Source organism: Camellia sinensis, chromosome 14, assembly GCF_055761805.1.
Source record: "Camellia sinensis isolate YWXY chromosome 14, ASM5576180v1, whole genome shotgun sequence".
Classification (NCBI taxonomy): domain Eukaryota; kingdom Viridiplantae; phylum Streptophyta; class Magnoliopsida; order Ericales; family Theaceae; genus Camellia; species Camellia sinensis.
In genome coordinates, this window is record NC_138974.1 from 54,677,908 (window position 1) to 54,694,068 (window position 16,161).

General features: G+C 32.0%; 1 protein-coding gene across 1 annotated transcript; it reads right to left on the reverse strand.

The window, feature by feature from the left end:
- Positions 1–124: 124 nt before the first annotated feature.
- On the reverse strand, positions 125–4,451 carry LOC114298442 (uncharacterized). The gene is made up of 4 exons (XM_028243010.2): positions 4,346–4,451; positions 3,501–3,853; positions 1,894–3,026; positions 125–1,128 (listed from the first exon to the last, which is right to left on the reverse strand). Exons 2-4 carry the CDS (start codon positions 3,844–3,846, stop codon positions 1,045–1,047), a joined length of 1,563 nt encoding a protein of 520 aa, XP_028098811.2. The 5' UTR covers positions 3,847–3,853; positions 4,346–4,451; the 3' UTR covers positions 125–1,044.
- Positions 4,452–16,161: the final 11,710 nt, after the last annotated feature.

Here is a 16,161-nt window from a genome sequence, read left to right on the forward strand (position 1 = left end):
TTTTTTTATTCACTCATAAATTATAAAGACTATTATAGCGACATTTCTCTTATATTATTTAAATTATTTGTTTTGATGGTATTAATGATTTTCTATGTATAAAAAAAATGTAAATAGAGTCAAATTTTAATCAAAGTTCTAAAATTCAACTAAAATCCAAGTCTGAAATTCATGGCACAATGCCAGAGACTAACATGAAGAGCATAAGCATAGAGACCTAACAAAAGTTGAGCCCTAAAAAAAGTTTCAAATCCAGCCTTGATGGCGCATGAAATACCAATGCAGTAGTAGTTCCTTGATTATTTCTATAAACTCCACCATGACCCAAGCCCAACTTCCAGCGAGGCTCACTGTTACAAATCTTGAAATCTACACATCACTGGTCCTCATGTGCAAAACAACAAATATATCACAGATAAAAGAGGTAGCCACACAAAAGTAGTCATCTTCTCTCCTTGCATTCTTCCTCCGCATATACAAAATCTTCTGTTTGCAACTACTGCCTTTGCGGTCATAAAGGTTTATACCTAGATGTATATTCAACTGACCAAATAAAAAAGAAAAAAAAGTATGTTCTAGTTTTCCCTCTGAATATTCACACAACTCAAAGCTTTTGTGAATCATTGAAAAAACCCAAAGCACCATCTGAAGAAGCTAGGCTTTGCATGGCACCTGCTAAAGTCCAGATGCCAATCACATTGAAGCCACGGAGTCTATAGCACCACCCAGCATATCAGAATCAATAAAGTAATGTTACTTTTAAGTTTTAACTGCTTGAGGTGTCTTAAGCTCATAAGTACAATTCGGAATAATAGCCTAAGAATTTTATGCACACCTTTGAATCGTCCATCCCAGCATAGTTCCATATCAGAATGGGAGATATTGCCCATTTCCTTGCCCTCATCCAATCTCATTCATCTAGATTCTTTAAAAGAAGGGGCAAAAAGGAGGATTGGACCCTGATTCAAAGCAAATTTGTAATTCTCTATATGATCGTGAATTTAACATGAAGGAATTTGAATTAAGGATTCCATGGCAAAATAATTAAGCCTCAGTTCTCCATCTTGCAAAAATCCACTTCATCCATGTAGAAAAGCAATGCTTTGACAGATGTTCTGGTAAATCCACCTACAAAACATTATAAAGATCAGGCAATTTAAATATTTATGCTACGTCTAGCTACAAAATAAACAGAGATTCATTTCATTGTTATTATTATTTTTCAACTATAAAAAAAATTGGTGAGAGAGAAAGAGAGACTGTGCACCTTGAAAATGAAGGGATAAAAAAAACATTGAAAGCAAACTAGTTTGACACACAAACTAATGGGACCTTTTTTGTATTAACTAATACATAAGGCATACAAATTCAATGACGGTCATGTCAGGTTTAAGTGCAATATGACTACCCAAAATACTTTGCTGAATAAATACTAAAATGAGGTGTCAGCAAGTTTCTGAGATAAAAATAAAAAAGACAACGAAAATTGAATAAGCATGCATACCAAGAAGACTTCTTTGGTCCAAAAATCACTAAATTGAGAAATAGGTGTTAAAATCATCAACTTTAAGCGTATGTTGTAGCCATCTATCACCCTTATAATTTCTCAATGCACAATGCTTATTTCATATTTTTGACATTCGTGACCCCACAAGTACAAAGTCCCCTAACATAACAGTAAATAGTTACAAACAAAGCCACCTCATTAAAAAGTTTTGCTTGACGAGATTTATAAACACAATTAATTTCCAAACCTTACTAATCACGCATTCAAAGAATGACATATCATTGGCATCAAAAAATTGCTAAGTGAATCAGCAATGGAAAAAGGCAGTGATCCTAAAATAAAGAAGCCTACAAATTTAAGTAAAGAATGAAGGATAATAAACTTACACTGCTCCATGAAATAGAATACCCATCAGTAGAAAGCAACCAATTGCCAGCCCTAGATTGCAAGCTCAACCTGTTGTTTGACATATCAAGATCCAGTGGCTCATTGTTGTAGTTGTCAATATCATCATGGTTTTTTCTCCTTTTCTTTCTACGCTTCTCTTTTTTCTTCCGTCTGACTCTAACAGAAGCCCTCTCATCCAAATCAGACTCCCACTCGTCTGAGAATCCATCATGATGTAACAACTCATAATTGTCAGGCCTGCGAAAACTTATTCCATTATCAATGAACAGTGATTCCCAGGACTCAGGAGTCTGGCACTCCTCTGATAATCTATAATGAAGAGCCCAAGACTGTAAACCCAACCATTTGACCGATTCTATGGTCTTTGCCTTGAAGCATTCTTTCATTATTGAGGACAAACTATAGGGGTGGCTTGAGCACGTGCAAACCTGCACAACAATGTCTTTGATTTTAACTTTTTCCTCCTCATTCTCTTCTTCACATACAAGCCGCAGAAGCTGCCGTCCTTGACTTACAACTGCATTGAGGAGGAGTAGCTGATCGATAGATACAGAATCACTGCACTTTGAAAGTATAATCTCAAGCCAATATGATGGGTTACCAAAATTCACTGATTCAACCTTTGGATTGAGAACTTTACGGAGTGACTCCAAGAAAACATATAACTCTCGCTCATCAAGAATAATAAGGAGGTGGTGACATAAAGAAGAGAAAGGTTCCTCCATTAGAAATTCATTTATGACTTCCCATACTTCTTTTGCATCCTCCTTGAACATCAAATCAACAAAAAAATCTACAAAGAATTTGGTGTCAATGAACAAAATGTCACCATCTTCTAATGAATCAGCAAACTCATTGGATGACCAAAATTCAGGCACATTTTCTATAAAATTTTCCACTGTTCGTTGGACATCCAAATCAAGGAAGTAATGAGGCTTTGTAGCAACCATGGCAGGAGATTGCCCATGTTTCCCCATCCACTCAAGCTCCTCCCAACAGATGTCCCGATTCACAAAAGCAAACTGAGACAGTGCCTTAGCACCTCTTATGTGCCCCAAATTACCACTACCAGCAAAATTAGAAAACCATTGCAAGATTCGTCTTGGATGTCCTGCATTGTTCAAGAGTAATGGCACAATAAGAACTCCATAAATTTTCACATCAAAAGCTAACACATACCACAACCTCCGATGTGTATTAATATGCCATCGTGAAGTAAACTAGATAAATCCATTCAGTAACCTGGGTTACCACTAATAGAGGGTGGGCTGCGTACAGACCTAACTTCCAGCACTATTGCATTAAGTGGTTGCCCACAGTCATGAACTAGCATTATCACAATTGGCGGCCCAGGCTTTTGCAATTGCTTCAGAAATGGACCCTAAGGAAGCGCTAGATATTTATTAATTGTTATACTTGACCACACAGTGTTAAAAGTAAAAATAAAAATCATTTGTATTGTTTTAGATGAAAAAGGTGGAGGACAAAACCCGGAGGCTTGAGCTACAAGAACTAGGTTGAATCTACTAGGCAAACTAGTTAAACTAAAATAACTTCATTATTAAATGTGCCAAAACTAACTTGCCTCTAAAAAAATTCTCAAGCCGACGACTTTTCTTGGCTAGGATAGACCCTGCTTTGCGTGGATGCTTCTCAAAGATCATTTGCAAAACTTGAGCTGCTACAGCCCGCTTCGGTGGCTTGGATCTCAATATCTTCACAAACAGCTCATGCTGATGGCGGGGAGTCATAGAACTTATGCTTGCAAGACTGTTGCAAAGCCACAACCGAGCCTCGGATCGACCTCCACATGACATAATAAATGACCAGATCATGGATTGCAGCTTGTCTAACAGAGATATCTGCTGCTTAACAGATTCATCATTCCCAGCATCGCTCCAGGTGGGTTCGGATAGAAATAATTGAACCATTTAATGCCTGAAACATAAAATATTTTGTAACACAAGCACTAGACAATTGATTAGAGAAAGCAGACCCAACAATGAATAAGAGTACAGAACACAGATCATAGTTTAGCTCCTGAACTCACATTTTAAGTATGATAAAAACAAGTTCAATCTCTAAAAATGGATTCAATGAATTTCACATTGGCTGCTTGTCCTAACATATAAATAAGTCTTCTTTATGCACATATTGTTGTTAAACATGGAAGATGTGCAATTGATGGCTGAGACTGATATCACATAATTGCAACCAAAAAAACAAAAAACAATTAACAAACTATTCAAAGACATCATAAAGAGAATACTATGGATGAGTATATAGATAAACATAACGAAATCAGGAACCCTAGAAAGCTAAAATATTGATCTTGATATCAAGCGAAATCGGAGGCTTCGAAGCACATGAGTGTATATGCGTCAATATATAGATATAGATATAGTACCGAAATTGCAATCTCAAGCTTACCTGGGATGAAGATTGCTGCCTTCACTGGGACAGACAGAGAGAAACCGAAATGTTAGTGCGACTATGATGTACTTGCGACAATTGAGTGTATCGCGTCGTTTGTTTTAGTTGTTTTTTATTTTTTTATTAAAATATAAAGTGAAAAATTAATTATTCTGTTTGGTTTTGGTTGATTTCTTTTTAAAAAATTTTACTCTTTTTTTTTTCACTGATTTTTTTAATATTTTAAGTAATTTTTTTTATTTATTTTCAGACATACTTAACATAAATACACTTAAAATGTATAATTTTGTGAAAAAAATTCACTAAATACCAAAAAAATAAAAAATAAAAAAATAGAAATTCAATATATTTTTCCTACTTTTGTGTATTTATTAATTTTTAAAAATATTTTTTCACAAATGTTTTACTTTTTAGATGCATCTAAATAAGATGTATATAAAAAAGTAAAAAAAAATATTTAAAATTTTAAAAATATTCACAAAAAAAAATGAAAAATAAAAAACTCAACTTTTAGAAAATTGAAACCAAGCACACTGAATATATTTGGAATGATTTTTAATTTTTTACAAAAAAAATATAGAGAAAAATGAATATTTAACATTTTAGAATAAGTTGTTAACTTTTTAATTTTTTTTAGTGTCTTTTTAACTTTTAAACTAAAATATTGAGTTGTCAAATGAGGCCTAATTTTAAGAAATAATTATAAATTTATAAAAAATAATAATAATAAATACACTCTGAAATTTATTTACCTGTCTATTGACATTTTGAATTTCAAAACAATTGATATATTTTATTAATAAATTATCAAATTAATTAATAATTTTAATTATATTAAAATTTTATTTTAATTAATAATGTAAATAATTTTATTATTGTATAATAGAACAATTAAAAATTTGGTTTTTGACAAGAGAGTATTTGTAATTTTTTAAATTACAAAAAATAATATATATTTTAAATAATTTTTAATAAATATATTTATAATTTATCTTTAAAATTTTAATTATTAATATTTATAAGATTTAAGACCATTTAGTAATAAACTCTATACATAATGATTCAAAAATTATCTGCTTATAAAAAAATTATACAGTAACACTTTGTTTTTTTTTTTTTTTTTTGCAGGTCATACAGTAACACTTTTGAGTACACATTGTACATATTTATTAATCAAGACTTAAAAAAAAAATTCTCATAAATATGATCATATTGAATTCTTAAAACTTATTATATATATTTTTTTTTTAAAAAAACAAGGGGTCCCACTACAAGTCTCCTATAATATTTTAAAAATTATTCTAATGGCTCCACGATCTTGACTCTTTAAATTTTGCAAATCCTTCAAGAACCCGCCTAGAAGCATCACTCCTTGGGTCAGCATCAATAATTGGCGCTCTAGCAGAAAAAGACAAAATCCGTAAAAGATAAAGCTTCTCCTCGAATATCAGAAAAATACACGCCAAGAAAAGACAAAAAAGATTTTGTAGATATTTTGTGTCTGTAATTATTTGAGTCTGTCAGTGATAAGGATTTTCCTTCACTCACTACTTTAATAAAGTATGGATAACCCCTACCCTGCTTTATTAAAGAAAAGCTGTGAAAATCTTTATACGTGTCTTGTAATAAATTATAATGTCAAAATTTTGTCAAAAAAGGAGGATTAAATGATATGCGATGAGGCTCAAAGCAGTACCCGATATCATTATCCTAATCCTTTATTGATAAAATTTATCTATGTCTAAAATAGTGATTGAGTTAAGCGTAGAAAGTTTGCATAAAGTTGCATATAAATGTATACATATATAGTTTTGTCCTTATTCAATTTTCAAAAAAGCCTAAGTATAGGCTAGCCTAGGTTTTGACTCCTTAGGATAATTTAGACGTAGGCAAAAATTTGAAGCTTTGTTTTTATTTTCTTTTTGAGTTGTATAAATTGGCATGCTTGCTAACGGAAGATGCAGAATGAAAAATACCCCTTCACTCTGCGTTGTAAAATTTTCAACCCATCTCAAAAACCTCTAAGTGTATTAAGTCTTTCAGAATTTCAGAGTCTGTAATATAATCTTTGTAAGTATATTTCTTATTAATATGAAGTGTGAGTAGTTTCTCTTTTTCCTTAAATATTTCAAAAGGGTAACTCTTCTATTCTAAAAATTTATTTTCTTTTTGGAAAAACTAAGTTTACGGAATGCTTGTTTGCTCATTAATATTACATGCTTTGAACCTTCGTAGTATCTGCTGTTTTCTATTTTGTTAGGCCTCGTTTGGGAACAGGCTAATTTAGTAACTTTTTGGCTATTTGGCTAAAATATGAGCTAAAAAAAACTAGTATGTTTGGGATGACTTTTTGGCTAATTACGAAAAGATGTGCAAAAAGTAGAGAGAAAAGAGAATCTTTGACTTTTTAGTATGGGTTGTTGGCTTTTTGGCTAATTTAGTAATTTTTTGACTTTTTGGCTAAAACAGAGCCTTCCCAAACGAGGCCTTAGTGACCTTAGTTGAAGAGCCCGTGTGAGCTGTGGTTAGGTGTTGAAGGGCAGATTGTAGGCAGAAAGGGAAAGGTAAAAAATGGAAAATAAAAATATACAATGTTGAACGAGGGTTAGCTTCAAGGTGGGAAGTACATGTAATGAAAACAAACATTGCCTAAAAATAGTTTTGCCATAGAAAAGAATTTTAGAATAAAAGAAGAGCAACCCGAGTAGAAATATTAAGGAAATATTATCCATAAAAGAATTTGAAAAAATCAAAATCGTATGCCTTTAGATGAAGAACTTAGGATTAAAATCAAAATTAATACTAAACTTATACAAGAATTAGAAGATCAAAAATTTAAATATCAATTTCTTTTATCATTAGCCTCTGGCAGATCCCTAGAAAATTACAGTTTAAAATTTTCTCAAATAAATAAACAACTAACTGTACAACAAGAAACCTTAAAGTTAGCCATACAACAGCTTGAAGACCTTATAGCATAACTGTAGAATTAATTAGATAATTCTCAGCCCAATTTCAAAATAGTGGTAGACCACTAACTCACCCCCATAAAAATTGGTATAAGAGCAGTGTTCGATTTTAGGACAGTTTAAGTTAGTTTATGCATTTTGCTTATGGAAATAGAGTAGTTTTTATTTTTGGACATTTTAGTTATAAATTTTATGTTATAGTAGCTTTTAATAATTTTAAAGTAGGAGTTAATTTTGTGTATGAAAAGAGTAGAGTATCTAGATTTAGAACTCAGCAGCCATAATCATTGTCTCAACATAAATAAAAATAGTTTTCGTTGTAATTTTGAAGAAACTTTTACAAATCAGTTTCATAGCGAACATAATCCTCAGCTAAATAGTATCATAGATTATCAGATTAATTTTACAGAAAATATTAAAAAGGACATAGATAAAATTAGTAATCTTTTTATTTCATCTATAGATCATCTCCATAATAATCGCAATATAATTAAAGATCAAGATAAAAAATTAGATTATATCCAAGATCAGTGTAGTTCCATCCTACAAAAAAGAATAGATTTAAATTTAGAAAAATTTTCCACTAAACTAGAAATAGAAACTTTAATTTCAGCTATAAATACTAGCAGCTCAAAGCAAATAGAGTTAGAATTTAAGCAACTAATTGAAAAAACTCATAATCAGATAAATCAAATAGCTAAACAAATAGAACAAATTAATCAAATTCAAGATAATTTAAAACAGAAATTAGAAATTTTAGAACAATTAATAAGATCTTAGTTTATGAGTAGTGATAAAAAGGCTAATAGAGATTACCAGACTATTTTAAAACAAGCAGAAGATTTTCATAATAACCCAGAAGGAATCAGTAGTTATCAGGGTATGAATCAATCAGATAAAATAACAGTAAGACAAAATAATATAGAAATTTTATTTTTAATTACATTGTGTGAAAAATTTGAATATCTATCAGAACAACTACATAGCTTAGAAAATCGTCTAGCTTCTTTAGAAAAAATAATACTTCAAAAAAGAAAAGGAGTAGAAGGACAATCCAACAGACTTCGATCTCAGGTAAACGAGGAAGATATAGCTAGATATTTTGAAAAGCTTAAATTACCTAGGAAACCAGCCTGTAGAATTTACAGAAAATAAACATGTTTAAACAGCTAATAAAAGGAAGTAGTAGCAAAAAGCGTAACGAAGATGAAGATATTAAGGTAGAAGAATTTATAGATGTAGAACAACAAATAGAAAAATTTAAGAAAGAAAAGTTAGAATTAATTCCAGCTAAATATGTATATAAGTTAAGAAAAATCCATAAAAAACAATACTTACTTAAACACTATGGTGAACAAATGATTAGTGTAACTCAGGAAGATTAAAAAATAGAGCTAAATTTAATAGAAAGAGAAAGTTATAAATATGCAGTAAATGAACACCTTAAAATGACTCACTTAGGATTAGTAGTAGTAGGAGTTAAGGCTTTAAGCAGAGAAAATTTAGGAACAAAAGTTTTTGTATGTCTTTATGATGATAGGTTTAATGATGTAGGACAAAGTATTTTAGGCAGCTACGAATTAAATATGAATTCAAAAGGAGGAATAGTTTATTTTACACCAGATTTTTTATTACCAACCTCGACCTTTCATAAAAAGATAAAAATATGAATAAAAAGCAAGGGATACAAAATGAAAAAAGGAGAAAAGAATTTATTAGTTTACACAGGATTTTTAGGCTTAGCGGTCTCAGAAAGTAATACTCACTATAGACTTACAAATGACCAAATAGTTAAGTTATTAGGCGCAAAAGGAATAAAAGCACTACTAGCTAAAAAATTTAGTTATGAAGATAATGCAACACTAGATTGGAAACTAGGAGATTTTCTAGGACAAAAGAGATTAGCCCCTCAAGATAATTTATTATATCAAACAACAGATGGAAATTATGCAGTACGATTTACTCAGTATACTTATGTAGCACCAGAAAAATCTGAAGATGATGAATTTAGCAGTATAGACGGAGAAGAAAATCAAAATAATCGTAGTGAAATAAATCAGCTTTATGTAATAACATAAGAAAAAACAATATCACAAAATAAGATATATAATATTAATGAGATAGACTTAGAAAATTTCACTCTAGAAGACATGAATAAAATATTAGATACTAGATATTTCGAATACTTAGCAAGAAGAGATACCCATAATGAAGCAGTGTCATTCTTAGATCAAGAATTCCATACAGAATATGTAGATGATATCATAGAAGGTAAAATACATCCTAGTAAAATATTTAAAATACCAAAACAATCTAAGTTAGAAGATACTTTTTATATGAATACTGAAAGCACAAGCACTAGTAACCCACAACCAACTGTAGGAGATCCCGTAGAACCAATGCATTATGCAGTAGGAGGAAGAAGACCATTAGCCAGTTCAGGACGAAGTCACGCAGATCCAAATAAGAGCTATCGGTTTCATGGAAAGCGTAGACAATTAGATATGAGTATACAATTACAACCAGTCAATAATTAAGGAACCTTTTTAGATTTAGCCAGATTCGACCCTCAGGTATGGCACGAAGTAATAGAAAGATGGGAAAAAGATGCAGTAAAAGCATGGATGACCAGTCCCTATGAATCAACAAATATGTGGGAATATATGGAAACACTTTTAGGAGATTCAGCTTATAATAGTTATTTAACCTTTAAAGGAAAATATGAAGAAACAATTAAATAGCTTAAAGAATTAGGAAATAACTCGTGGAATTTTACTAGTTTTATTAAAAAAATACTTATAGGATATGAACCTTCTAGAGGAAATGATTCCGCTCAAAGCGTAACATTGACTGAACTAGACTAGATAACATTAGGAAGTTGGAAATATATTGTACCTTTTAGTAAAGAATACTTAGCCATAGCAGCCAGAACAGGAAAAAGTTTTGATGAGGAAATAGGAAATAAATATTTTAGAAAATTACCCGGAGAACTAGGAAGAGAAATAGAAAATAAATGGTCAATTTATTATGCAAGTTTACCAGCAAAAATAGCCACAGGAGAATTAAAGATAAGAGGAACTTTAGGAATAGGACCTAGAATAGTTTTTACATTTTATAAACTCAGAGAAAAATGTATAGAGGTTAAAATACAAAAAGATTTGAAAAAACAAAATTATGGTTTTTATAATAATGTAATATATATTCCTTAGCAATATGAAGATAAATATAATAGGAAAAAATACAAAAAATATGGAAAATATAGAAAATAAAAATATTGGAAGAAAAAATATAGAAAACCATGGAAAAAACAGAAATTCATTAGGAAAAGTAGAACCTTTAATAGGACAAATTATAAGAGATTACCCAAAGAGGAAAAAGATAAAAGAAAACAAAGATATGTTAGAAAACCCAATAGTAAAAAATGCAATTGTTTTATATGTGGAGAACCCAATCATTTTGCAAAAGCCTGCCCAAAAAGACAGAGACCTAATACTAATAAACAGATAGAAAGACTACATATTATAGAAGACTTAGATGAAGATATAGTCAGTATACATAGTGATGATTCAGAAATCTATAGCACAGTTAGCGATTATGAGTATCAATTAGAGACCATAAGTTCAGATAGTGATTCAGAAAGTGATACAAATGTAGATAATCTCTTAGGACAACTCAACCAAGAAATAGGAATGACTCCTTCTCGAGATACTTTCTTTATGATGGAATGTAATGCAGCTACTGAATGTCAGCATAATTTTCAAATAGGACTAGGATTTGATACTACTAGATGCAGCTATTGTAATTGGTTTCCAGCTAAAGATAAGAGAGCTCGGTGTTTATTATGTAGTATAACCTATTGTATAGTCTGTCTCGAAAAATTAAATATGACACATAAGATAACATCAGGAAATAACAGTGAGCTTTTAGGAGATCAAAGTATAGAAAGCAGAGAATTACGTCTAACAAATAGAGAATTAGAAGTACAAATAAGAGAACTTAAACTTCAAATACGTGAAATAGAAACTAAGACTAGTTTTGACATAGAATGTTTAGAATTAGAAAATAGGCAGCTTAAACAACAGTTAGAACAGTTTCATACTAAATACCCTTTAAAAGATAAATTAATTGAAGAACATATGAATTTTTTAGAATTAGTCAACCTAGTTGATTCTCAACCCTTTAGTCAATACTCTCAGGCACAACCAGATAATACATATTTACCATTTAATCATCCCGTTATACCCAAGTCAAATTTAGTTGAAATCTCTTGTGTAATTAAATTTTTAGAAAAAGCTCTTAGTATAGATGCCATGATAGATACAGGAGCCAGTAAATCATACATTGAACAACACGTAGTTCCACCAGGATGGAGCACAGCTTTAGCAACCCCAACTTTAGTCAGTATCGCAGACGACACTAAACAAACATATACACATTGCATTAATGGCGCACCGATTAGTTTTCATCATCTAAGTTCTCAAGATCAGCACATATAATGGTTTCCTTTACCTCAAGTTTGGATTGGCAATACCCGATAGAATCATCCTTTCATTTTAGGACTTAATTTCATACTTAGTTTACACGGCGGCATGTTCATCCGCCAAAACAACATTAGTTTTCAAACGAAGTGTCAATACACCCACAGCATATGCCCTTAACACCATAGCCCATTCATTAGAGTTACGTGCGAAGCGTGGTGGTACCATAAGAGTAGATTCAGTTCCAGTTCCCTCTAGTTTTTTATTTCCTAGTAGAAATATTTTTCCCGAGCTAGCACAAAAGTATACACCTAATGAGATAGCAAATACTTCTTTAGAAAATTTAGACATAGAAAATTATGAGTTAAAAGATTTTGAAGAGTTTCATTTTGAAGATAAGAGAGACTATTGGAACTTAGAAGATTTTCAAGAAACAGTTAACTTAGAATTAATTTTTGCAAAAATAGGAAAAATAAAGAAAAAACCAATATACAGAAGAATAGAAAATGATTTAGATGAGATAATAAGATTAGCTGAAACAACAGAGATTTTAGGAGAACAACCCATGAAATATTGGGAGAGAAATAAAATTTTAGCCAGTTTAGATATAAAAAATACAGATTATAGGATTACCTCAGCACAAATAGATCATATGCCAACAGATATAGAAGAATTTAGAACACAGATTAAAGAATTGCTAGATTTATGAGTAATTAGACCTAGTAATAGCCCTCATAGGAGTGCAGCATTTATGGTTAGAAATCATGCAGAGATAAAGAGAGGAAAAGCTAGAATGGTTATAAATTATAAAAGATTAAATGATAATACAGAAGATGATAAATATAATATACCAGATAAAGATCAACTCATAAATAGAATACAGACAACAAAAATTTTTAGCAAATTTGATTGTAAGTCAGGGTTTTGGCAGATAAAAATGGAAAAGGAAAGCATACCTTGGACAGCCTTTTGTTGCCCACAAGGACATTACGAATGGCTAGTTATGCCTTTTGGACTAAAAAATGCACCTTTCATATTTTACCGTAAGATGGATAGCATATTTAATGAATATAGTTTTATACTGGTATACATAGATGACATATTAGTATTTAGTCCAGATAAAAATAGTCACATAGATCATTTGTATATAGCATTAGAAGAATTCATAAATAATGGAATAATAATTAGCAAGAAAAAGATGGTATTAAATAAACCTCACATAGAATTTTTAGGAATGGAGCTAAGAGATGGAAAAATTAGGTTACAACCTCATATAGTCAAGAAAATTTTAGATTATCCAGATAAATTAGAAGATACAAAGCAACTTCAATCATTTTTAAGAATTTTAAATTACGCACGAATGTATATTCCTAACCTTAGTAAAATAATAGGACCCTTTTATAGTAAGACCACACCCACAGGATAGAAATATTTCAATCAGCAAGATATAGCTCTAGTTAGAAAAATTAAAGACATTTGTAAAAATTTACCAGGCGTACAACTCCCCTTAGAATCAAAATATATAGTAGTAGAAATAGACGCAAGTCAATTAAGATGGGGAACAATATTATCAGCTAAACCTAGTAAGTATGATAACAAAAATAAAGAATGTATTTGTAGATACAGTTCTGGAAAGTTTAAAGAAAAAGATACAACCATGACCAGCTTAGATTTTGAAATATTAGGAGTAGTATACGCAATAAATAAATTTAGATTATTTTTGCACAAACCTTTTACAATTAGAACAGATTGTGAAGCAATAGTTAGATTTCATAATAAACTTAACGAGCGTAAATTAAGTACTAGAAGATGGACAAAATTTTTAGACTGTATAGTAGGACAAGGATATAAAGTAGAGTTTGAACATATTAAAGGAAGTGATAATAGGTTAACAGATTGGTTAAGTGGGAAAATTTATTTAGAAAAGAAGATAACCAATTTAATTTTTGTGCAGATAATGGAGAACAGCAAAACCATGAACATTGGGAGATTTTCTCTTTCCATTCATGAAGGAAGAACCAAGTTCAGACCTTTAACAGGGATTGAGTTAGACCCAGTTCAACAGTGTCTTTTAGATAACCTTTGGACCAGTCAGAACCATCCAGCTAAACGCCTTTCAGCCCTAAACTCTCTCAGTATATATTTTTCAAAAATCCAAAATAAACCTTTGTCAAAAAGTTTTTCTTTTTATGTAGTAGCTAAAGGAACCAAGCCTAGAATTTACCATGACTGGGTAGAAGTAGAGCCCTTAGTTAAAAATTTTCCTATACCCTAGTTTAAAGGATTTTATGATTTTGAGTGCTGTACCTATGCCCGAAGACAAATAGGAACCAGTTACTTTATTAGCTAGATAGCTAAAGATTACCTCGACACATTGAGCAAGATGAGGTCAACCATCCTTGCTACCAGTGGAGTTCTAGTTAGCCAGATAATTGGAAGCAGTAGTACAGGTAGTAGTAGTTCTAACCCTCAGATAGATTCTCAGAATCCTCTCCAGATGTGCAGACATTGTGAAGGCCTTTTCAGAAATTTCAAGAAAATTATGGATAAAGGCAAGAAGGTCAGTGAAGAGCTAGACCAGCTCCGAGACGAAGAAAAACAATTGAGAGCAACCGTTCGAACCTTAACCAACCAGCTTAAAAAATTAGCTCCAGAAAGAACACCTACCTCCTTACCTAGCCCAGAAATCAAACAACTCACCAGTGAGGAATTTGATCGATTGAGTGCTAGAATGTATTTCTTTAGGCATTCTATCATTCGATCTCTTTGTGAGAAAAGCCAAGCAATAGAAAACCTAAAATCCTATATTTACACCTTAGCCGAAGATAGCAGAAATAGCGAGCTAGTCATAATTCAGCAATTTCTTCAAGACCTCTCCATAGCAAGAGTTGACTGCCCCCGCCTAGCTTATCAATGGACCTATACCTATGAAGATGAAGAGCAGCCCTGCTTAGACGAAGAAAAATGCAATAAGAGGTCAGAACATTTTGGTAGATGTCAGTGTAACCTAGACTTTAGCATTTGCCTTTGCCAGATAAATCTAGCTACTTTCGAGCCATTAGAGATAGAAATTAGGGGCGAAATTCGTTATCTAACAGCCCCAAAATTGTTAGATTACGGCTTTGTCTCCAGACTAATTTTTACAGATCCAGATCAGACAGATAGTTTTGGACATAAGCTTGCTCATGCAGTACTGTGTGTAATGGAAGAACATCATCTGTATGTAGAAGCATTGATAGATAGCAGACTACCAGAGTGGAAGAGAATATGGTGCAATCCAGCTAAACACAAAATGTACCTCAGAAGAACCTCTACATTCCCAGGATACCCAGGACTTCTCAATAGGAGAACCTGGCCATGCAGAAGATTTCCACTCAAAGACCAGCTCAATAAATGGAGAAAATTTGCTAGCAACTCTCTATTAGCATATAATGGAAATTATGGACATCTAGTCTGTGAAGATAGACATCAGAAGATACATTGTAATTTAGCCATCCCAGGATATCCATTCAGCAAAGAGACATTTGTCGATGAAAGTCAGTACCCTAACTATCAGCATGGCGTCTCTCATGAATCACCGGTAATGGGAGAAAATGATCAAGAATGGTACGATGAACCACTTATGGGAGATGGGGATGACTTTTACGACCAACTCTCAGTAGCAGACCTGGACGACCTTGCAGACAGAATGTATGGGTAAAGTGAAAAAAAAAAAAAAAAATCGTACCATTCTTGATCATTTTCTCCCATTACCGGTGATTTATGAGAGATGCCATGTTGATAGTTAGGGTACCGAATTTCATCGACAAATGTCTTTTTGCTAAATGGATATCCTGGGATGGCTAAATTACAATGCATCTTCTGATGTCTATCTTCACAGACTAGATGTCCATAATTTCCATTATATGCTAATAAAGAGTTGCTAGCAAATTTTCTCCATTTATTGAGCTGGTCTTTGAGTGGAAATCTTCTGCATGGCCAGGGTCTCCTATTGAGAAGTCTTGGGTATCCTGGAGATGTAGAGGTTCCTCTGAGGTACATTTTGCGTTTAGTTGGATTGCACCATATTCCCTTCCACTTTGGTAGTCTGTTATCTATCAATGCTTCTACATACAGATGATGTTCTTCCATTACACACAGTACTGCATGAGCAAGCTTATGTCCAAAGCTATCTGTCTGATCTGGATCTGTGAAAATTAGTCTGGAGACAAAGCCGTAATCTAACAATTTTGGGGCTGTTAGATAACGAATTTCGCCCCTAATTTCTATCTCCAATGGCTCGAAAGTAGCTAGATTTATCTGGCAAAGGCAAATGCTGAAGTCTAGGTTACACTGACATCTACCAAAATGTTCTGACCTCTTATTG